At 43.2% G+C, this 24,016-nt stretch overlaps 1 protein-coding gene and 1 long non-coding RNA gene across 5 annotated transcripts; one reads left to right on the top strand and one right to left on the bottom strand.

The window, feature by feature from the left end:
• Positions 1-2,540: 2,540 nt before the first annotated feature.
• Positions 2,541-14,759, bottom strand: LOC310828103. Of its 4 annotated transcripts, XR_014556669.1 has the most exons (4): positions 14,639-14,759; positions 9,322-9,452; positions 7,357-7,505; positions 5,202-5,505 (listed from the first exon to the last, which is right to left on the bottom strand). It is a non-coding gene; the product is annotated as an uncharacterized lncRNA (long non-coding RNA). The 4 variants fall into 4 exon arrangements; XR_014556670.1 differs by lacking the exons at positions 5,202-5,505; positions 14,639-14,759 and adding an exon at positions 2,541-3,720 and having other exon boundaries at positions 9,322-10,166; XR_014556671.1 differs by lacking the exons at positions 5,202-5,505; positions 14,639-14,759 and adding an exon at positions 3,754-3,859 and having other exon boundaries at positions 9,322-10,166.
• Positions 14,760-15,014: 255 nt separating this feature from the next.
• On the top strand, positions 15,015-23,621 carry XRCC2 (X-ray repair cross complementing 2). The gene is made up of 3 exons (XM_083705140.1): positions 15,015-15,165; positions 22,230-22,311; positions 22,767-23,621. Exons 1-3 carry the CDS (start codon positions 15,127-15,129, stop codon positions 23,474-23,476), a joined length of 831 nt encoding a protein of 276 aa, XP_083561266.1. The 5' UTR covers positions 15,015-15,126; the 3' UTR covers positions 23,477-23,621.
• Positions 23,622-24,016: the final 395 nt, after the last annotated feature.

Here is a 24,016-nt window from a genome sequence, read left to right as displayed (position 1 = left end):
TAAATGCCAACAAAAGACTCAAGGACATAAACCAGCTTTAAGATGCAGCAAGGCTGTTATTTCAATGGCTGCTGTTGTGGTGTTTTTCAGGGTCCTTAATGTTGAACAACACATTTTGAAAACACTGATACATATAATAGCACTCAAATATTGCAGCACATGAGAATACTATAACAATAGATACAGGATCAGGATTTTGTTTTGTTTCATAGGTTGATTTTGATATAAGTAAAAAAAAAACTGCTCCTTTTCCCTTACGGGGTACCCAAGAGCCTATATAGAGTCCCTTTGTAGGTTCTCTATCGGTAGGAGAAAATAACAGAGACCAACCAGAGAATATTGAGAATCAAAGCAGCTAGTAAGCCTGAACTTTATTGACTGTTGCAACAGGGTGCTCCCCCACTCGCAGGAGAGAGGAGGAGGAGGACCACGAAGCACATGTGCTTGCCCTTATATAGCCTGAGAGGTGTAGCCCAAGACCACCACCCCACAAACATCATACCTACATCACAGAAAAGGCGGTCTACAACAGAAATTTGAATGTTGTTGTTTTCCCTGTCTGCCAGGTTATCTGATAATGCCTTATCTGATTGCCTTTTCTAGTAGTCTGGCCATTCCTTTGAGATGGTAATTACTTAATTCCTGAGACAATGGGAAGGTTTTTTCATTTCCTCCCTTCTTGCAGAGAAACATTTGGTCAGTTTGGGAGTTAAAATGGTTTCAGGACTGTCTTCCTGTGCTGCTTCAGACATGTGGTTTATATATTTATGTACGTGTTTGCTTGGTACATTTATGACAGTAACTGAATCCTTCAAATTCAAATTCTGTCTGATAAGGAATTACCTGGGGCAAATTCCCATGAAAGGTGGTATAAATGCAATTTAATTTTACCTAATCTATCCATCTTTCAGTGTTGTGAAACAAGGTGGAAATGTTTATATAAGAGAAATTATGAAGAAAACACCATGAGGATTCAGAGAAATGAAGTCCTTAGGCAGGTAACAAAGGTACGTAATGCTGCCAGATTAAAAGTCTGGCAGCTATTGTTAAGATTTATCAGAAGCATCTCCATGATGCAGCTCTTTAACATCACTTTCCATGATGTTCTTGTTAAGACCTGAAAAGTCTGAAAAAGTGTTGAAGGTGTAGATTTGTGCACGAATACATCCTGCATGCAGCAACGTCAAATCCTACCATCAGAATAAATTAAATAATGCCCTGGAATTATCTTTCTTAAATCATTTCATTTGTGAAAGCTGTGCAGGAGTAGGAGTGTTTGGAAAAGATGGAAAAGGGACATTAAGGCAACAGTAAGGGGACGCAGGTGGCACTGTGGGTTAAACCACAGAGCCTAGGACTTGCCGATCAGAAGGTCGGCGGTTCGAATCCCCGCAATGGGGTGAGCTCCCATTGCTCAGTCCCTGCTCCTGCCAACCTAGCAGTTCGAAAGCACATCAAAGTGCAATTAGATAAATAGGAACCGCTCCGGCGGGAAGGTAAACAGCGTTTCCGTGTGCTGCTCTGGTTCGCCAGAAGCGGCTTAGTCATGCTGGCCACAGGACTCGGAAGCTGTACGCCGGCTCCCTCGGTCAATAAAGCGAGATGAGCACCGCAACCCCAGAGTCGGTCATGACTGGACCTAATGGTCAGGGGTCCCTTTACCTTTTTAAGGGGTGTGTGGAGAAAATGGTCACAATAACTTTAAAGAGACCAGCAAATTTCTGTTCTCCAGAGCCAAGCTGTAAACTTAACTATGGGAGCTCATAAAGCTTACCTGCTTCCCCAATCTTTTCCACACCCACCCAATGCCTAAAACAGAGCTTTCCAAACTTTTCATGCTAGGGACACACTTTTTAGACATGCGTCATTTAAAGACACAGTAATTCAGTTTTACTAGCAAACCGGAGGTTAAACTAACCCCTTTCCAGCCCCGGGAGGAGTGCAGGGAGCATTTGCGCAACACAGCTACACATTGCAGCGGACACACTAACGTGTCATGACACACAGTTTGAAAAGCTCTGCCCTAAGAGATTCCTGCAAACACCCACACAGAGTCCAAACTAACCTTGGGGAAACTTATCTGTCCTTTCCCACACTCCAGCTTGCTCTTAGACCACATAATTGGGTGATAGAGGTTGAAGAGGGGGTAATGTTTTCTTCTCTTATTGTTTGTCTTTGCTGCTGCTCCTTTGTTGTCTGTCTCCATTTGATGTTTGGAGATGCGGAGGTTGGCAGGAGAACTGTAGTTTCCCCACTATTTTGGAAAATTCCCAAGTGAAACTTCTAAGAAGAGCTTTAGATAGCTCACCCATCTCTGGTAGTCAGTTTGTGCCAGGAAGCTAGTGGTCTGGGGTGCTGACTCACATCTGCACCACACACCCAGAAAATTCAGGGGGGGAACAGATTAATAATAATAATTTATAACATCACAAATATGCATACACATCCAGATGTGCGTCAACTGCACATCTGGAACTACCTTACTAGATGGAGACAAATGCATGTAACCCAATCCAAGTAATGCCACAATCTCTGCATTCATGATTTTCCTTAAACATCATGCAGAGCTATTTACACACTCCTATTTGAATCATTCATAATGCAGTCAATAAGAGAGATAGTGGATGGCTACATTTGATCCATAGGTATGTCCAGCGCTGGTGACAGCATTTTCTCTGAATTTATAAAATAAACGTAGGGCAGTCAAGTATACTTTTTCTTACTAGTGGACGAAAATAAGCAAGTTCATGTCCCCAGCCCCTTTAAGAAATGCATCAAGCTCTCGAATCTTGGGGAAGAGGGAGGAATTCTCCCTTTTACACAAATTTAGCATTAAAGTTTCTAGACTTTTGTAATCCCAGTGGACCATATGCCACAATATAATATACATTTGATTATTTTCTTTTTGATCTTAACATTTGTAAGCCATAAATAATAGATTGCAAATGGAATTCTGGGAGTGAATTCATTTTAAGCTGAGCACTAAACTATTTGCAAATGTACTTAGGCAACAGTCCAAGAGAAACATTAAAAAATGTCAATCGGCTATTGGGAAGCAAAGTGTCACCATATGTTAGATTAGGAAATATAAATTATAAGTAATATCTGTCAGATCTACTAAGAGTAAAAGTAAGGAAAGATGTTATTAGGGGCTTAGGAAAACCTCTCTTCAAACAAGACCAGACTTTCAACTGAGGATGGCTTCACATGCTGTGTTTCATACACAGAAAGCACTTCTGTGTAGGGTAATAAATCATGAAATATGAATGGGGATTGTGCGATGAATGTGACAGATAAACCCCAAAGCAACAAGCCAGCAGTGTTTGTAGAAAACAGACACCCAAGCTTTTGAAAGGTAATGAGTAAACTGCATTATTTCAAGAGCTCATCAGAATACCCACATCACACTCTTGACCTGGAAATCCCAGCTGAGAAGGTAGGTATAGCATAGTGTCTCAAGGATTCTGGCAACCCTGTAACTCTGGTTGTGAAAAGAGGCTGCTAAATAGGTTAAGCTTAGCCTGCTAGATTCCCTTTTCCTGGGAGGACTGTATTTTGTATAATGAAATATATGGTCACGTACAGGTGGTTTGTTGCCATAGGGCAATGGTGGCCAGGTGGTGTCTTCCAGATGTTGGTGTTGTTTGACTTCAGCTCCCATCACTCCTGACCACTGACCACCCTCCCATAGGAGGTAATGATGGCCAGTGACTAGGATGGCTTTAAGAGAGGATTAGACAAATTAATAGGATAAAGCTATCAGCAGATACTAGCCGCGATGGCCCTGTTCTTCCTGCTTTTGGCCTGATCCAGTGTTGTTCTCATGTTTACTATCTGGAGTTCACCATGTTGGCTATTCCTGCAACAGACGCTAATCAGGTTTAAGGTGCTGGTTTTAACCTTTAAAGCCCTACACAGCCTAGACCCTCGTACCTATGGGACCGCCTCTCTTGGTATGTCCTATGGAGGACCTTACGGTCTTCAAACAAAACAGCTTGGAGGTCCCGGGGCACAGAGAGGTTAGGCTGGTCTCAACCAGAGCCAGGGCTTTTTCGGCTGTGGCTTCAATCTGGTGGAACGCTCTGTCACAAGAGACTAGGGCCCTGCGGGACTTGACATCTTTCTGCAGGGTCTGCAAGACAGAGCTGTTCCACCAGGGCTTTGGCCAAGGCACAGCCTGACCCCCTCCTTTGGTAATTCTTCACAGAACTCTAGCCCAATGGTTGCCATCAATTTGATTTGAACTGATTTTATAATGAATTGATTTTATAATGTTGTATTATTTTACTGTTGTTAGCCACTCTGAGCCCGGCTTTGGCTGGGGAGGGCGGGATATAAATAAATTTGTATTATTATTATTATTAATGGTCAGAGAACCTTCTGAAAGGGGGCTGGTCTTTCTTTCCACCTCCCGAGGCTGGAGGTGGCATCATCAAGGATCTGCGTGTGTGAAAGAGGACGATAGACTGGTAGTGCTGGAAATTAGTCTGAAAGAGACAGAGGCGAGAATCCACTGCTGTAGTTCGGGAAGGGCCGTAGCTCAGTGGCAGACCATATGCCTTATGCCCAGGTAGGACTGGGAGAGATTCCTGCCTGCAATACTGGACAGCTGCTTCCTGTCAGTGTACTGTACACAATACTGAGCTAGATGAATCAATGGTCTAGTTCTCTATAAGGCAGCTTCCTATGTCTCCACCCCCATCGTTCTGCCAGGACACTGAGGTCCAGTGCCGAGGGCCTTCTGGCGGTTCCCTCGCTGCGAGAAGCCAAGTTACAGGGAACCAGGCAGAGGGCCTTCTCAGTAGTGGCACCCACCCTGTGGAACACCCTCCAACCAGATGTCATAGAGAAAAACAACTACCAGACTTTTAGAAGACATCTGAAGGCAGCCCTGTTTAGGGAAGCTTTTAATGTGTAATAAATGTGTAACTATTGTATTTCAATATTTTGTAGGAAGCCACCCAGAGTAGCTGGGGAAACCCTGCCAGATGGGCGAGAGATAAATAATAATAATAATTATTATTATTATTATTATTATTATTATTATTATTATTATTATTATCCCCCTGGAAAGCTAAATGGGGAGCAGGATCTGCTGTAGTATTCATGCTGTGAACCTCATGCTTATGGTCAGCCTGTATATACTTATGTGTAAATAAAACTTGGCCTCCCATAAATGCCTCAAGTCTCCAGTGACCTCTTTCCAGGAAAACTAACCCAGAGTGCATGCTGGAATCCCTGAAACTTCTCAACATAATGTGTGACATTATGTAGGATATGGTTATTGTTGTATTCCATGCGAAGGGAGCAGAACAATCCAAGAATATGTCACTGTGCAAGAAATATTAGCTCAGCCCAGGAAGTTCACAAATATTTTTGACGATTGCAATAAGCCAAACTCCCTTAGTTTTTGCAAACAAGGGAAGTAGAATTTTCACCTTCACATCTTGCTTCACATACAAAAGAGTTTCCCATAGCAGTTGATTTCTCATTAACTGGTGGCACCTGTTATAAGAAAAGAGATCAAACAGAGCTCACATGGAGATGCAGAAGCAACCATAAAGTCCAGTGCAATTGATTTTCTGCCTTATGTAAATCTAGGGAGGAAAGTGTTGTCGGATCTAACTGTCATTTTTGAGCTACTATCGTCCATTATAAAATGAAGCGTTGCTTTTTTGAACAGAGAACTGCTGAGTTTAATGTGGCGTTTTATCTTTTGTTTGTTTTGATCCATCAATATATTAATGGGCTTTGAACACCAAATGCATTTTAACACATTAGCCATTACAAAGCTAAGACTTCTTCCATAAGTTATACAGAAACTCACAGGTAAACTTTTGAAATTATGAAATCAAAGGAGAGCCTGCAACACCAACATGCAAGTCCTTCCTCCTCTTGTTCTTGCAGTTTGATTCTATTTAGAGCTTTTACAAATGCTATCTTGTTTAGTCTCTTAACAGGCTCTGTTATCCTTCTCACAGTAGACAAAGCTAAGATGAACTGTGAGAGCAAAAAGATGAAGGGGAGAAAAATTTACCAGCCAATTGAGAAAAAAACATTTCAGGATGCACCATAAGGCAGGGGGAGGGACATTTACCCATCTCAGCTTCAATCTATAATACTGTATAATGTTCAGAATTTAAAATATGTATTTAAAGAGCAATCCTAATTGTGTGCACTCAAAAGTAAGCCCTATTAGATTCAGTGAGGCTTACTCTCAGGTAGGTGGGGCTAGGCGGCCTTATTTAATATATTGTTGCACACCACCCCAGCCTATTATTATTATTATTATTATTATTATTATTATTATTATTATTATTTGCCTCAACCATTCTGGGCAGCTTCCAGCATATATAAAAACATAATAAACATTAAACATTGAAAAGCTTCCCTACACAGGTCTGCCTTCAGATATCTTCTAAAGACTCCAGCTTACCCAAGGTTCATGTTTCCTTCTGGAAAATGAGGTGCAGTGGAGACTGTATTGTTTTATGATACAGTATAAGGTATATTTACATATATATATATATATATATATACAACCTGAGCCTACGAAGGAGGGGCTCATAGCATTGAAACTGCAAGAGGGTCATACTTCTCCCATAGCAGCCTTAGATTTAAAAAAGACACCAGCCATGGTTCTGCCTCTCTCCAGCTTGCCGCGTTTTACAAACTGTCCTTATTTAACTCCAGCCCACATCATCGCCAACTGCAATCTTAAACTCCCCACTTTGCGGTCTCTCTGCTATCTCAGAGCTCAGGGAGGGGCTCCACCCATTTGCCGGCTGGCACAGAGTCTCTGCTTTGATGATGGCCCATCTCCCTGTGTTTGTTCTTTGTTAATGGCTCTCTCAGGCGATTGGCTGAACACGGGAATCTATTAAGAGTCTGACTTCCAGTTTAATGCTCCACATGTTGATTAAATTCTAACACCTACCAAATCCAGGAATTATGGGTGCCTGGCACCCACAAACTCATTTAAAAAATTGTATTACTTACGTCCTGCTTTTCAGTCAAACCTCCCAAAGCAGTTTATGAAGAAATATTAAAACAACTCACATTGATTAAAACTATATAATAAAACAGCCAAGACAACCTAGGTGGGGGAATGGACTATTTGAAACTTGGGCTGTGTAAATACTATGCCTTTAAAGTTCCTTCCCGCAAAGAATTCTGGGCAGTACATACCCCTCACAGAGTTACAGTTCCCCCCACCCTTCACAAACTACAGTGCCCAGAAATCTTTGAGGGAAGGAATGTGTTTTTAAAGTTATAGTGTGTACACACCCTAGATTTCTCATCTGGACAACATGTTCCTTAGGTGGTGGCGATCGTGGGAGGGAGAAGCCATCTCACCTGGAACCTTTGCAGGTAGATAATGGGCAGCTCTCTGTGCTGTCATTCCCATCTTTCTCTCTTTCCCTTCAAGGCAAAATGGTTCTCAGAAGCCCTACACTGGCAGTTGCAGGATGGAGAGGCCATCTTCCTCATGTTAAAAGGTTCTCCTAGAACATTGTATTAAGTGGCAAACACATTCCAGCATTAGGTCCAATCTTAATATATCCCAGAGGGTCTGGGGCAACCCAGTCAGATGGGCAGGGTACAAATAAAATAATATTAAAGTTAGTAAACATGGGCCACTTCCTCCATGATGTAGAGGTAAAAATATATATGAAAGGGTAGATCATACACCATGTATTCAGACCAGCCTTTGGTGGAGAAAAATAGGCATTCCTGTGCATAGGATTGCAGCAATAATGTAAAACAACTAAGCCACACTTGACCCAGTGAATGCAAATACACACAAGTCCACACAACAAGGCGATTCATACTAGGGCAGTGAGCATGTGAAAATAAATACCCATTGGTTCGTGTGGGGGCATTTGTTCCGTTTCTCCCCAGCTCCTGCAGGTATCGCCCACTGGCTTCCACTTTGGATTTGCCCCATTGAAGGTAAACAGATCAGAAGGTGGAGTTAATTCAATGGCTGCTACCTAAGGGAGCTAGAACAGTCTCATGTCATATAAATCGGGGTGGGCAGATGTGTCGAACCAAAGATGAATGTTCCAGAAGCTTTGCGAACGCCATCTTGGCAGTCAAGATAACCCCACAATTAATTGGTAGTTGTTGTAGCAATGAGCTCATACGTACTTATATTCACTTGCTTTGAGATAAGCTAATTGGTGTGCTTTGATGTTATCCTTGTGGGCTTGGGGTGCTGGGATCTGAGCCCAGAAAGGGGAGCTATCTGTAAGGTTTGGGTATTTGCCACCTGTGTGTCAGGTGGAATGACAGGTGCTGCTTTGTGTATAAAGAATGAATGCACGTTTGCTTGGGCACAGACAAGCCATCTCCTTGCTGCAGTGCCATCCCTTGTCCGCAAAGACTAGGCAACCTGGCAGGCTTCTTTAATATGTCTTTAATAAAACACTAGAACTGGCCATTCTTCTGTTTTTGGCACCCTTCTTTGGTATCCCTGCACCCAACCACTCCCACACGCCCTGCTTTCAGTCTATGGTTTGGAACAGCAGACTTCAGACTTGTCAGATGTGCTTTGTTTAGTTTTTTACTAGACCCGCAGTAAAAGGTAAAGGTAAAGGTACCCCTGCCCGTACGGGCCAGTCTTGCCAGACTCTAGGGTTGTGCGCTCATCTCACTCTATAGGCCGGGAGCCAGTGCTGTCCGCAGACACTTCCGGGTCACGTGGCCAGCGTGACAAGCTGCATCTGGCGAGCCAGCACAGCACACGGAAACGCCGTTTACCTTCCCGCTGGTAAGCGGTCCCTATTTATCTACTTGCACCCGGGGGTGCTTTCAAACTGCTAGGTTGGCAAGCGCTGGGACCGAACGACGGGAGCGCACCCCGCCGCGGGGATTCGAACCGCCGACCATGCGATCGGCAAGTCCTAGGCGCTGATGTTTTACCCACAGCGCCACCTGCGTCCCCTAACCACAGAGCCAGGTGCGAAAGTCATATCGTTGAGAATTAAAGAATAGGGTGTCTCTGAGCACACTAGAAGCCTAGGAATTTGTTTGCAATACCAGAACTGAAGTGCTTTCACACAAAAGTCCATTCCTGGGCGGCAAACACATGACTTCCCTCAAAAAACCCTGGGCACTGTTGTAGCTTATTAAAGGTGCTGGGAACTGTAGTTCTGTGAAGGATAAACTACATTCCCAGGCTTCTTTGTGGGGCATTCATGTGCTCTCAAATACCTCATTTCACTGAAATGATTTCAGTAGCCTGAAAAGTCGTTTCTGCCATTAAAGAATTGTGAGTCATGCATTTACGGTATTTCATGCTATGAAAGGCACACTTACCCAGAAGTGTTAAAGAAGCTCCCTTGTTGCTGCCTGTAGTGCAAAGCTTCACTTTCATCAGGCTTCTCATCACAAACGACCCACATTTGCTGTGTGTGACTCATGGAAACAAGTGTCCCTCTTGGCCCGAGCTTGTGGGGAATGACATGTAATCTTAGTTAGAAAATGAGCAGGGGGAAAATTCACAGGCAGCTTCTTCTGCCCTCAGGCTGCTATTCAACTTTAAACATTCCCTTCTTAAAGCACAGCCCACATATGCCTTCCTTATGCAGCATAAATTGGCCTGTGGGGGTGCTGACTTGAGCTTACTAAACAGACTACTCATTTTCTAGTACGAAGGACAACATGGCGAGTGGAGGAGGGAAGAGATGTGAACACCTATCAAGGATGCAGGGAGCATTATTACGGTTTAAGTTGTACAGAATGCAAGCTGCAGGTGCTGTTACAACACAGGCAGCGCTGACAGTCAGGTTGTGTATCCACAGCAGTGACCAAAAGAGGAATGACTGCTGGGAGGAGCACAGACAGAAGAAACTCCATGGTGCATCTGCAGCAGTACAGCCGTTCATCTGCCCCAGCTGCAACAAAACATGTCTCTCCTGTATCAGTCTCTATAGCCACAGCAGGTGCTGTCTCCTGAGACAGATGGATGTCAACATGCCAAGAGCTGTGGGGACCGCCCTAGACTTTGCGCATAGGAGTGTGCCAATCTGAACTTTTCTGGAAATTACTGTAGATCATGGCATGAATAAAAAGATTGACATAACTTAATATGACAGGTGGCGCTAAAGGGTCGTGGGTGGTGCTGTGGTGTAAACCACTGAGCCTTGGGCTTGCCGATCGGAAGGTCGGTGGTTCAAATCCCCATGACGGGGTGAGCTCCCGTTGTTCGTTTCCCAGCTCCTGCCAACCTAGCAGTTCGAAAGCATGTCAAAGTGCAAGTAGATAAATAGGTACCGCTCTGGTGGGAAGGTAAACAGCGTTTCCGTGTGCTGCTCTGGTTTTGCCAGAAGTGGCTTAGTCATGCTGGCCACATGACCCGGAAAAACTGTCTGCGGACAAATGTCAGCTCCCTCGGCCAGTAAAGCGACATGAGCACCGCAACCCCAGAGTCGTTCGTGACTGGACTTAACTGTCAGGTGTCCTTCACCTTTACCTTTAATATGACAGGAGAGACCATACATTATGAACTTCCTTGAACCCTGGTATCTGCTGTAAATCCAGGCCTGAGATCTGCTATCAGGGATTGTCTAGCATCTTCAAAAAGCATTCATTTCCTAGGATGGTGAAGGCCAGGGCAAGCTGATTGTGCTTTATTTATTTATTCAAAGCATTTGCTCCCGTTCTTCAGCCAAAAAGCTTCCCAGAGCAGCTTACATCCAATCAAAACAAGACAGTCCCTACCCACAGGCTCACAATCTAAAAACAAAAACAAAAACATGACACACAAGGGGAAAAGGATAATAAAAATCAAAACTCAGGCACCAGTTTCTAAACAGTTATTCCCGTAATGACCAGCTGGCACAGTTCAGGGGTAGGAAGTGCCTGATGGAGTTGGGGCTCCAGCAAAGCTAATGAAATGTACCTTCTGCTTCCTATCTCTCCCACTGAGAAGATAGGCAGCCTGATGGAATGGCTGGTCCCAGATGTCAGTTCAGGGAAGAGCAGACCTAATAGAGAAACATACTTTCCTCTGGTGAAGTCAAAATCTCTGCATCGATACATATAGCTGCAAACAGGCTCTGCATATTTTCGTTGGGTTAACATGTTTATAATATACCTATGTTTGGGGGGATATGAAGGTTCTCCACACGCAAGAAGTAACAAATGGCTTAGAACTCATGACTGTTCTAATGTTGGATGATTTTCATCCTCTTGCATACGCCCCATGAGAAAGGCTGCTGTCGGTAGTTAAAGAAGTGCTCTTTTTCTTACATGGTTTAAAGAGCAAAAGACATTTAAAATGGCAGTTAATTATAACTGGCATCTGGGTGAGCAGCCATAGAAATAGGATATTGCTACTCGCCTTTTCCTATATCTGCAATAAGAGATCTTATGCAAACAAGCTGCTTCAATTTGCCATCTTTCTTTTACGCTTTATGGTTGATTAGTCTGAGCCGTTTTGGCTGGTTTCCACTGTGCCATTCTTCATGCATCATGTTTTGACTGTGGCCTGTAGTTTTATCTTTCTAGCAATCCAATCTCGTCTCAGTCGCATCATAGTGCAGATGGACAGCATAACAAGGCCTTACATTGATTCAGACTCTTGTCCATCTAGTCTTTTCTGTTTCTGATGCTTGAAATCCGTTGACTGGAGGTGCACTCTGGGGCATGGGGGAAGTTTGAACCTGGAACATTTCTGCATGAAATGCATGTACTCTACCTACTGCTTTACAACATCTCCTTTCTATCGTATCTTAAAACAAAGTTGGTTCCAGAGGAGCTGCAGTACTGCACAGAATGGAGGGGAAATCCCAAATTATACAAACACTTCACATTACATGGAGAGAACTTGCCTAAATTAGATTAAATATGCACTTCTGCCCGTTCCTTTCCAAATTTTCCATTTAGTAATGATGACTATAAACTTCTTCTTTAAAGAATGGATACTTGTGGTTTTACAGATTCAGCTGCATGCCAGGTTCCATAGTATTCACAGCTGGGAAAGAGCTCTAGCTCAGGAGTCAGCAACCTTTTTCAGCAAGGGGCCAGTCCACCGTCCCTCAGACCATGAGGTGGGCTGGACTATTATTTTGAAAAAAATAAAATAAACGAATTCCCATGCCCCACAAATAACCCAGAGATGCATTTTAAATAAAAGGACACACGCTACTCATGTAAAAACACGCTGATTCCCAGACCATCCGTGGGCCGGATTGAGAAAGCGTTTGGGCCGGATCTGGCCCCCTGCTCTAGTTCAATGCTAGAGAACATGTTGTCACACATGGAGGCTGCCATATTCAATCCCTCGCTTCTGCGGTAGGGCTAGGACTTGTCTTGGACACCATGGACAGCCCCTGCCAGGCAGTTTAAAAAATACTGAGCTAGGCAGACCCAGCACAATAGTTTCATGTGTTTCTAGATTTGTACCAAACCATCCCCATGGACCTTGCTCTATCCTTCTTTAGAGAAGAGCTGTAGCTCAGTGGTAGAACATTTGCCTTGCATGAAGAAAGTCCCAAGTTTATATCCCCTGCATCTCCAGGTACCAGCCACCTAGCAGAGGATATGGATGATACAGATAATTCTAAATGCTAGTCAAATCTCTCTGCTTTGAGCGCCTCCCATCTGAGTAACAGCAGGGATCATCATTCCATATGGGTTACCTCTGTTAGTGTTAAGGGTCATCTAACCATGGGAATGGAGATGTTGCTTAGCAACTAGGCAGAGTGGCATGATGTTCATGAAGGTAACATCCACTCTGACTGGCTGTGTAGTTCTGAAGGAATCTTCTCCTCTGTATGTTTGGTTGAATGTCTCCCTTAAGTAAGAATGATAAAAAAAATTTCTCCTCAAATTACAGTTTTCATTCCGTTTCAGCAGAGTGTTTTCAGGATTTTCTTTCCTCTCCGGATACTTTGCTAATTAAGGGGTGGGGCTGAAGATGCAGAACCTGAGGTAAAGCTATTCTCATCACTGTCCCAGGATAGGCTACTCCTGCTCAATTTTTCTTCTATCAAAGGCATAGGAGCAGGCTCAGTAAAACAGGAAATCCTATTAATCATACCCAGGACTCCCTCTCAAAAATAAAATCTTATATATGCCTAATGCCCCGTGTTAAAAGTTGCAGCTGGAAATCTGATTGAACAGGTGCTGTTTATTTCAGGGGAAATTGCACAGTCACACACAGAGAGAAATTGGAAATATCTCCTTCCCTGTACAATAGTCCATGGAATGATTGCTTTGGTTCTTGCAGTTCCTCTGCTAGACAAAGGTAATTGTATCTTTGTTCAATTACCTTAGTAATTTAATGTATGCTCTCTCTTGGGATATTAAGAGGATTAATTTGCTCTTATTTGCAAAGTGCTTAAGGATCCTGCCATGGAATGCACCATGAATGCAATTAAAAGGAAAGTGTGTCTTTATAAGCAGCAAGAGAAATACGAAATATGATTGATTCCCCCCCCCCCCCAAAGTTCTGGTCAGGCTCTTGCCTTGCTGCTATTCAACATTTCAGGGGTTTTACTTGTTCACACTAAGGCTCACTTGTGACAAGTTTTAATTCTAAACATTTGAATACAGTATGCCCGCAACTTAAATGGGGATTATGTTCTGGGGATCATGCCTAAAGCCAAGTCTCAACCCATTGGGTTCAATGGTGAGTGAGATTGCCATAAGTCATTTTTCCGGTGGCAGTGGCTTCCCACCCCCTTTTTTTGCCACACACCTAAAACAGAATGCACAAAAATTAAATGCGCATAAATTGTGGGCTTACTGTATGCACCTAAAATGGAAATCGTACATGTATTTACTCATTTATCGCATTATGTTCAATGGGTTTTACACCTCACGTAAGTTTGCTTAAAATGGTTTTTGGCTGAAATCCTAACAGCTAAACTGAAGTACAGTAAACCCTACTGAATCCAGTGGATTTTACTCCCGGGTAAATAAGTGGAGACTAAGACTTGTTCGAAATGGAAGGAAGTGAGAGATATTACCTTCTTGGGCTCAATGGAGGCAGTGAGAGATTTTACCTTCTTGGGCTCCATGATCACTGCAGATGGTGACAGTAGTCACGAAATTAAAAGACGCCTGCTCCTTGGGAGAAAGGCGATGACAAACCTAGACAGCATCTTAAAAAGCAGAGACATCACCTTGCCAACAAAAGGTCCGTATAGTTAAAGCTATGGTTTTCCCAGTAGTGATGTATGGAAGTGAGAGCTGGACCATAAAGAAGGTTGATTGCCGAAGAATTGATACTTTTGAATTATGGTGCTGGAGGAGACTCTTGAGAGTCCCATGGACTGCAAGAAGATCAAACCTACCCATTCTTAAGGAAATCAGCCCTGAGTGCTCACTGGAAGGACAGATCGTGAAGCTGAGGCTCCAAGACTTTGGCCACCTGATGAGAAGAGAAGACTCCCTGGAAAAGACCCTGATGTTGGGAAAGATGGAGGGCACAAGGAGAAGGGGACGACAGAGGATGGGATGGTTGGATAGTGTTCTCGAAGCTACAAACATGAGTTTGACCAAACTGTGGGAGGCAGTGAAAGACAGGAGTGCCTGGCGTGCTCTGGTCCAGGGGGTCACAAAGAGTCGGACACGACTAAACGACTAAACAACAACAACAAGACTTGTTCGTATGAGCAAGCCCCACCGAACATAGAGCGATTTCCGAGCAAACACGCCAAGGATTTCACTGTCAGGCTACTGAATTCAGGTTACTTGTGAGTAAGCGCGCCCGGAACTGGTGGGCACGAGCAACCAGCGTGCCCGCCCTGCAGGTTGCGCACCAAGCAAGACTCCCGCTTGAAATGTAAAACATGAAATCGAAACCCTTCGGTCGCATTGCAGAAAGAAGCCTCCACTCAGGAGTGCTTCCATACACGCAGCGGGAGATGCTCCATACTGGAAAGCGTCGGAATACACCGAATTGCGCGCGAGGCAGAGCATCAGCGAAGGAGGCCTTGGACGCCCTGTAATGAAGTTTCCTTCCTTTTCGCCCCACCCCTCCACCTCCAGATCCGAGAAGAGCGCGTGCGCGGCAGTTCCGGCGGCGCTTGCGCGCCGAAGTATGAAACCGTTGGCGCCTCCCTCCTTTTACGGTTATGAGCTGCCGTTGCTGCGGGTTTCCCTCCGCGAGCGATGACTGACGGGCTCGGGAAGGCGGAGTCGGGCGCCCAGGTGAGGCAGAGAACGGCGCACGCGCACGCCCCCTCCCCCGGCCACTCTCTCGCGCTAAAGGGAGCGGGGGGAGGGGTCTCTCCCATGCCTCTAGCGGGCGGGGAAGACTGACGCAACCCAGCATCCTGTTTCCAGCAGGGGTCAGCTATGGACGCTGTCGGGAAGTCCTCAAGCTGGGCTCCTGCCTCTTCCCAGTCACACAGAGACAGTGGTACACAGTCTATGAAGGTGAAACATAGAAAAGAAAACAGAAAAAGGCAGCCAACGATATATTTTTTAAACCTTCAGGAACCTTCTTCACAGGATGGTTGATGGTAGGTTACCTTGTGGAGGTGTGCAGCTGGAATAGGCCTTGACCCTTGGAAATTTTCTAACCCATCTTTCAGCTCTCACAAGGCGGCTTATATGAGCCCCTCACACGATTCTCGTTTCTTACCTGTTTTTCCACCTGCATTTCAATGACACCTTCCTTTCTAAAACCGAAGGGTGGTATAAAAAGACTTTAAATAAACTGAGGATAAAGCAACAAACAAAAGTTCGTGCATGTTCACCCAGCAGCTGCCTTTGGACTGCCATGCCTCTGCTTCATAAACTGAGGTGTGGGCCTGTTTCTCTTGGCCACTCTTTTCTCCTCACCTGCATGAGCCAGGAAGCAAGACCTCAGTTAAGTGTTGTTTGCCATTATGTCTGAAAAAGAAAGCTCTGGTTAATGGCTTCCAAACAACCCTGGATATAAAGCCCTAGTTTAGTGTTCCTTGCTTGGACGTCATTAACCAGGAGTACAGTGGTGCCCCGCAAGACGAACGCCTCGCAAGACGGAAAACCTGCTAGGTGAAAGAGTTTTCCGTTTTTCGAGGTGCTTCGCAAAACGAATTTCCCTATGGGCTTGCTTCGCAAGACGAAATGTCTTGCGAGTTCCTGCGGGTTTTTTCCCCTTCCCCCCCTTTCCTAAGCCGCTTATCAGCTGATCTGCTGATAAGCCGCTTATCAGCTGATCCGCTAAAAGCCGCTAATCCGCTAATAGCGCTAATCCGCTAAGCTGTCAATGGGCTTGCTTCGCAAGACGAAAAAACCGCTATACGAAGAGCCTCACGGAACGAATTAATTTCATCTTGCGAGGCACCACTGTAATGGGAAACCATAGTTAACTGAAGACCTGTTTCCCTGTCTGCAGCTTGCATCAGGGAGGAGCATAACACCTGCCTTGCGGGCCCTGGAGTTCATATCTTGGCTTATTAAGGTGATTGACAGCCATCCAAACACAGCCAGAATCTCCTACAGACTGTCTCCAACCAACCTCACAATCAGCAGCAAGCCGGCCCGGTAGACTTCTCTGGGAAGTGGTTCCATAAAATAAGGTCCTGGATATAGTATTGCCACATTTTTTCCTATCTTTGTGTCTTATGTCATAGCAGCATGACAAACAGATTTTGAGGCCAGGAAAAGCTCCACCCGCCTAATGAAGTAGTCAAGGGAAAGCATCGTAATGACAGGTGAATATGGAAAATGTGAAGCCGTAATGGGCAAATTTCTGCCAGTCATTTATCTTCTACAATCGCTTCCAAGGGGTGGGGAGGAAGATGGCAGGGCCAGGTTTACAAGATGCTACTGAGTCAGTGATAGCACTATGCAAACCTAACTTGACACACACCCTGGTTTCAGGGTGGCAGTTGTGAGCTCTGGTCCCTGGTGGCTGTACCAAAACTTGAGGAGGAGCCATGACTTAGTGGTAGAACATTTGCTTTGTATGCAGATTCAATCCTTGGCATCTCCAGGCAGGACTGTCTGCAGTTCTGCATAGCTGCTGCCAATCATCGTAGTCTGATCTAGTGTGATCTAGTGTGAGGCAGTTCCCTATGTTTACAAATGATAAAGAGATTTGACTCTTCTTTTTTACATATAGAACTCTACAATTCTATTGTTTGTCGATTTCATATATGTCTGAAGTGCATTTGCTCCATAAATGTGAAGCTGTTACTAATTTATTTAGCGTATTCCATATCCTACTTGAAAGCCCCAAGAGGTTCTCAGAGTGGCGGAGAAAAAGTTTTTACAGTACAACTGCATCCAAAAAGATTAGCACATATAATAAGAAATAACATGGCACCAGGTTTTTTTCAGACTTTTTTTGCCCTCATTCTTGGACTTCCCACTGAGGAACTCTAAGGCGAGTGGGTTGAGCCGCTAGACTTCACTGTCCACAATGAAGCCAAGTACTCCTTTGGCCATTGGCAGTTCCCAGGCAACAGTTCCCAGCAAGGACCTCTGACCTCGCTCAGTCCAAGATGGAGCCAAGTCTTCCTGATAGATGCCAGCTTCAGAATACAGTAAAAGCAACTCCACTCTGAGCTTTGGGAACTGCTGTCTTCAGTACAGAGTGGCTCCTGGGGGTACAGAAATTGGCAGTCTCTGTTTTCCAAAAGTTTATATAACCATCAAATGATTAAGAAGAGTACTTCATTTCCGTTACATCTGAGTTCCATATTGACTATTTATCCATGTCTCTAGTGTGCTGTAGAGGTTAGGCGTGTTGGACTACAAAAGCCTTACTTTGGTCCGGTTGCTATCTTAGCCTAGGCCACCTCACAGGGCTGTTGTGAAAATATAATGACTGAGGGGAGAGAGAATGTTGTGAAGTCCTTTCAGCAACAATGGGATTAAATAAAAGCTGGGGGTGTTCTTGCAGTGGAATTTGTTAGGTTCGTAAAAATTTCAAACTCTCTTTGGAATGGATAATAAATACAGTATTTAATAGTCCATTGTAGGGATTAATATTTAATATCCCAACAGTTTGGCTTAAGACGGTTAGCACAGAGGCTGGCTTTTGTTGGGTTTTTCTTTCTGTAAAACTGTTAGCTGACTCCCCTGGGATGTTGCCCATCGTACACAGCATGATGCTAAATGGCTGCAGTTGTTTTGCTTTAAAACCTACAAAGTAAACATACATCAGAAGCACAGGTGCATTAGTACTTAAATTATCATAATAATTTGCATGTGCTGTTCTCCAGATAAGCACCTGCTGTTATATAAGAAAAATATGTGAACCTTTATTATAATATAATCGTATTTAGCCTTTAACAAACAGTGAGTAGGATACTTCTTGAGAGTGGCTAGCAAAGGGGAAGGAGGTAGAACAGCAGCCATGGAATTGCATAGGAAGGTGTATTGCACTAGATCAGACAAGTTAAGTATTATCTACTCTGACCGGTGGTGGCTTCCCAGGGCCTCCTTCACATTACCTGCTTCCAGATCCTTTTCATTGGAGATTCCAGGGACTGAACCAGGGACCTTCTACATGCCAAGTGTCTGGGCTGTCACTAACTAAAGCCCCTCCTTCAGATAGTCTGTGCAGAATGTATTGGCTGTGAACTCAGATGTAATGGTTTCCATATAGGTATGTAGTTTACAGGTCTCCTGGATCCATTACTGTCGCTTGTGACCTTGGTGGCACAGATGGCCTTCTATCAGCTTCAGCTGGTGGCCTAGCTACACCCCTATCTGGTCAGGGATAGCCTAACCTTTGTGGCCCATGCTCTGGCAACCTCTAGGTTGGATTACTGCAATACATTATACCTGGGGCTGCCTCTGAAGACCTTTCAGAAACTTCAGCTGGTGCAAAATTTGATAGCCAGGTTGCTCAACAGAACAAGATGGTTTGAGCATATAACCCCAGTCCTGGGCCAACTGCACTGGTTGCCAATTAGTTTTCAGGCTCAATTCAAAGTGCTTAGGACCTGAGAACCTTAGGACTGCCTGTCCTCATACAAACCAAGCCAGACCCGGTGCTTGTCATCCAAGGCCCTTCTCTTTGCCCCCCCCCCCGAAAGGTTTAGAGGGTTACAACATGAGAATGGGCCTTTTCTGTGGTGACTTCCCATCTGTGGAATGCTCTCCCCAGGGAGGCTCGCATGGTGCCATCATTAGATGCCTTTAGGCGCCAGGCAAAAACATTCCTCTTTACCCAGGCCTTTGGCCATTAAATAATCTATAGCTTCTTAAATATTTGGGGAGGGGACTGTTATCATGATTATTTTATTGTTATGCTCTATATTATGTTTTTCATGTTGTGCAATACACTGTCCTGGGATCTTTGGATAAATAAAATAAAAAATAATGAATAATAATGAAGTGACTGTAACCTTTGTCCCTTAAATCTCCCCCTCACACATACTGTACATCTCCAAATATATAGAAACAGATAAAAAGAAGAATGAGTTGCTCTAGTCTCTTACACAGACGATATGAGTGTGCTGTTGTTGTTTTTTTAAAAAAATTAATTCCTGTTAAAATCATAATTGTAATTAAAAGTAGTAACACATCATAAAACCAGCAAAGTATCAGTCACAATTTAGGGGAAATTAATCCAGCCCCACCTCAAAAGGATTTTGATATATTTAAAAAATGAAGTCTTGAATTAAAAAAAAACCTATTACACTAAATAAAATGTCATTCTCTACCTTTGTGCTGGCTAAGACACAAACAGATACAGCTTAGGTTGAATGCATTTATCAGGAGGTTTGTCATATTCAGACACTGGCCCCTACACATCATCCTACAAAATCAAAGTGTAGTTTTTGCAGTTCTTTTGTAACGTTCCGGTATGTGATGTTTCCACTTCCACACTTGTCTTTGTGTCTCATATGAAGTATATTTGCTTGTGCATTTTAACTTTGGTTAAGTATTCTATATTCGTTTTGTTAATCCTAGATTCTCTCTGTGTGTGGGAGATACACTGGAATATGTCATAATTATTTGCAATATTGCTGCTTTAAACTGCTTTAAAGGTCTTCAATACCTACCTTCTTGTGCAGAAGATTGCATGAGGAGTAGAACTTATATAATAAAATTGCAGATTGACTATCAAAATTAATGCAAATTAAAGAGTGAAATCACCTTGGATGCAAGAATATTCCCCTGTATATAGTGCCTAGTCATGGTGACTATGTTTTGTGTGTGTCTTTCTCCTCGTACTCCAGGACATTTGTGGTATTGATACAAAACACACCATTAAATTGAGAGACTTGTCCATCTAACACAAAAATCCATATTGCATTAGGCTCCCTGGCTGTGCTGTCCATGAATTTCTTGGTAAATGTCATGAAGCTTGCAGACCAAAATAAATGGCCTGTTTGTATCTAGAAAGCTTCAGCATAAGACAAATGGGCAAATAAAGAAGAAAGATAGTTTGACCTTTTCTTGACTGCCTACATGCATGTGTTTCGATCTAGCCTGCACTTGGAACCAAACCTGCTTTAGTTGCCCCAGTTGGATTATCATTTTCCTTGACCGAAAAGGACTGGACAGTACAATTCTCTTAGTCTTTCTATAACACTCAAATTTAGGCACAGCCAACAACCAGATAAGGTGAAACCACAGTCTTTTCTGTCGGGGAGTAGTAATGGAGGAAGATGTTTTATGAAAGTCGTCAGGTTAACAGTTCCTCTACCTTGCTGTTAAGTTTATCTGTCTGAAGTTACAGAGAGATCATCTGGAGCTATTGGTACACTGAGGACCCTCAAATATATTTTTCCCCCAGGTGGCCCAGATGGAAGAGGACAAACAAGCAGCAACTCACTCTAGGCAGGACGGAATGGGTTTGTTTAGGGATCCTGGGTGTTTAGGAAAGAAAGTTGTCCAGTATTTATCTGCATCTTCATCCTTGATGAATCCTATTCAGTGCTTAGGAACATTGCCCGATACTCTTTTTAGAAAATGTCTTGGTGGCAGTGGATTGAACAATTGTTTTGGCAGCTTTGTTTAATATGTAGACTAACATTTGCTGGACCGGGGGAATCTAGCAACCACCAGGCATGCCTTTGTTACACTGAAGGTCCAATGTGTCATAATGCCTTTTATGCAGGACATTTGCTGTCAAAATGCCTGGAAGCTAACAGCTGGTGCAGAATGTGGCAGCCACTTTCTTGATGGTGGGGGAGCCATATACATACATGCTGCATACTGAACAAAATGCATTCTCTGAAAACCATTTGTTAAACAAGCATTCGTATAATGAGTCCACATTTCCATGGATTCCTATGGGAGTATTTCTAATATGTAATCTCCTGCTCCCTGATTTCTCCAAGCTCTCTCCCCGCTCCCTACATGCATGGTTTCTGCCCAAAAATGACTACTGCTAACCAGCAAACCACAAACAAGGAAGTGGGCAGACTTGGATATCTGAACCTGCAGCATGTATAGCAAGGTTTGGACATCATTCTTTTCATTTGGATAACTGATTTTTTTGCATAATGAGCAAGCAGATAGCAGGCCCTGTGTGTACATGCTGGTCTGTGCTCTGTTGATTTTCAGATTCAATTCAAGGTGCTGGCTTCGAACTATGTAGCCTGGCTGGGCCCAATCTGCATTGGACAGCCCCACTCCCTATATGAGGCTTTCCATCTTCTGTAATCAGGAGGATCCTGGCAATAGCCATCTTTAATCAGGAAGCTAAGATCAGTGGGGAAATGCTGCAGGGCTTTCTTAGTGACCTCAACACTATGGCACTCACTGTTGCAACTCAAGAGACAACCTCAGCACTAGCCTGCAAACTTTTTAAAATCACTGTGGTCATATTTAGGAGGAACTTGCAATTCTGTATTTATTTTATGTCTGGTTTAATATCTCTCTTACTCTAACACTTACAATTGATCCATTATATGATAATACAATATAATAGAATGTTGCTTTTGGAGCATGAAGACTTTATTGCTGGATTTCAGATTGTAACAGAGTTTCTTTTATAAGCTGCTTTAAATAATTTTGGTGAAAATACATAGAAATCAACCAAAATAGCAAGTTTTATTGAACTGACTTCACTGAGGATACAGTGTGTTCTGTTTAGGCATGCTTTTCTGCCCACAGGTTTTTATTTGGATTCTATAGGTGATGCCATGTCTAGAAATTTAAAAGTAATTGAGATATACTTTTAATTGCACATGCAGCAGTGCAGTTAAAACCAGCTGCTGGGAAGCCATTGAACTCACACTAAGTTTTGTGCACAATCTATACATTTAGCTTGTTGACTCATTAATTTCAGTAAAGTTGACTTTCTCTTTGTTTCAAAGCTTCTTGCACGACTTGAAGGCAGAAGTTCTCTGAAGACGCTTGAACCTTGTCTGTTTGCTGACGAAGGATATCCTATTCATGGTAAATACATACACATCCTTTAAAATATTCACAGTAATAATTGTCTTAGCATATTGGAAGATAAATGGTAAACAAACCACCAAACAAATTAAAATTTATGCTCCCCATTTTCTTTTTATCTTAGCTTTGGAAGGGAAAGTTTTTCTTTCTTGCTGCCTGAGAACAAATTGGTTGGCATGAGTGTGTGTTACATACATCAAGAAAAGAAAATATATTCACTTGCTTCTCAGAAGTGTAGCTGTATTGGTTTGTTGTATTAAAATAAATAATCAAATCCAGTGGGGCTTGCTTCTAAATAGACCTGCGTAGGATTGGGAATTTGATTGTACTGAAAAGTTGCACATGATTTCAGATAGAGGTGTGTGTGTTACAGCTGAAAGCTGAGCCATTTGAAAGGTGTCTTGAACAGCAAATGCCTTCCTAACTTAAACATTTGCTTCTTCATTATTAAACAGGAGATATTGTTGAATTCCATGGTCCAGAAGGAACAGGAAAAACAGAAATGCTCTATCATCTTATTGCCCGCTGCATTCTTCCAAAATCTGGTGGTGGCTTGGATGTTGGTGTGCTTTTTATTGATACAGACTTCCATTTTGACCTGTTGCGTTTAGTGACTATTCTGGAGCACAGATTGCCCCAAGGCACAGAAGAGATGATAAAGCAGTGTCTGGGGAGGTTTTTCCTTGTTAATTGCAGCAGCAGCCCTCAGCTGCTTCTTACTCTTTTCTCTTTGGAAAACATGTTTTGCTCTCACCCTTCCCTGTGCCTCTTGATTATTGACAGTATATCAGCCTTTTATTGGATTGACAGAGTCAATGGAGGGGAGAACCTTAGCCAGCAGGAAGCAAACCTAAAGAGATGTGCTCAGTTCCTGGGGAAGCTTGTAAGAGAGCACCACTTAGTTTTGTTTGCAACAACTCAAACAATCATGCAGAAATCACTGAACACATCTGAAAGTTCAGGAAAACACCACAGTGAAGCAGATATGGACTACCGGCCTTACCTCTGTCAGTCGTGGCAACGGCTGATAACTCACCGAATCTTTTTCTCCAAGCAGTGCCATTCAGGCACCACAAAAGGATTTTCAATTACTGCTTGCCATGTAAGAAATAACAGTGTTGTAAAACGCCTATTTAGCATTACAGAATGTGGGATCCAGTTTTGACAGTGGACTTTTTTTAAAAGTAGACTATAATTTGACACCGCAGTCAAGTTAGTTTTTTAAAAACTTGTGCCTTTTTCTTAAAAAAGGGTTAATTTTTTATGCCAATATTTTCTAAAATGTAAATAATAAAGATTCAGGATTGTCAGACTTTGTGTCATGCAGTATTGAAGCCTTTAAAAAGAGACCTGCCATTCCAAAAAAGATCATTTATCCATAATGTCTATTAGCTGCTTTTGAAATGGAAGCATAGATATGGAAGCTTTTTTGAAACTGAGCACTGCACGGTTGAGCTTGATTCTTTGTTATATAAGTGCATTAGTTGACACTCGGCACTGCACACATTTGAACTTAATAGGAAGAGCATAAGACAAGCTTGTTGGATCAGGCCAGTGGCCCATCTAGTCCAGCATTCTGTTCTCACAGCAGCCAACCAGATGCCCATGGCAAATTCAACATAAGCACAACAGCGCTCTGGCCACCTGTGATTCTCAGCAACTGGCGTTTAGAAGCATACTGCTGCCAATGGTGGAGGTAAAACAG

The sequence above is a fragment of the Podarcis gaigeae genome, assembly GCF_964106915.1.
Source record: "Podarcis gaigeae genome assembly, chromosome: 12".
Lineage (NCBI taxonomy): Eukaryota > Metazoa > Chordata > Lepidosauria > Squamata > Lacertidae > Podarcis > Podarcis gaigeae.
Note: the sequence above shows the minus strand (reverse complement) of the source record. Positions and strands in the feature narration are given on the sequence as shown.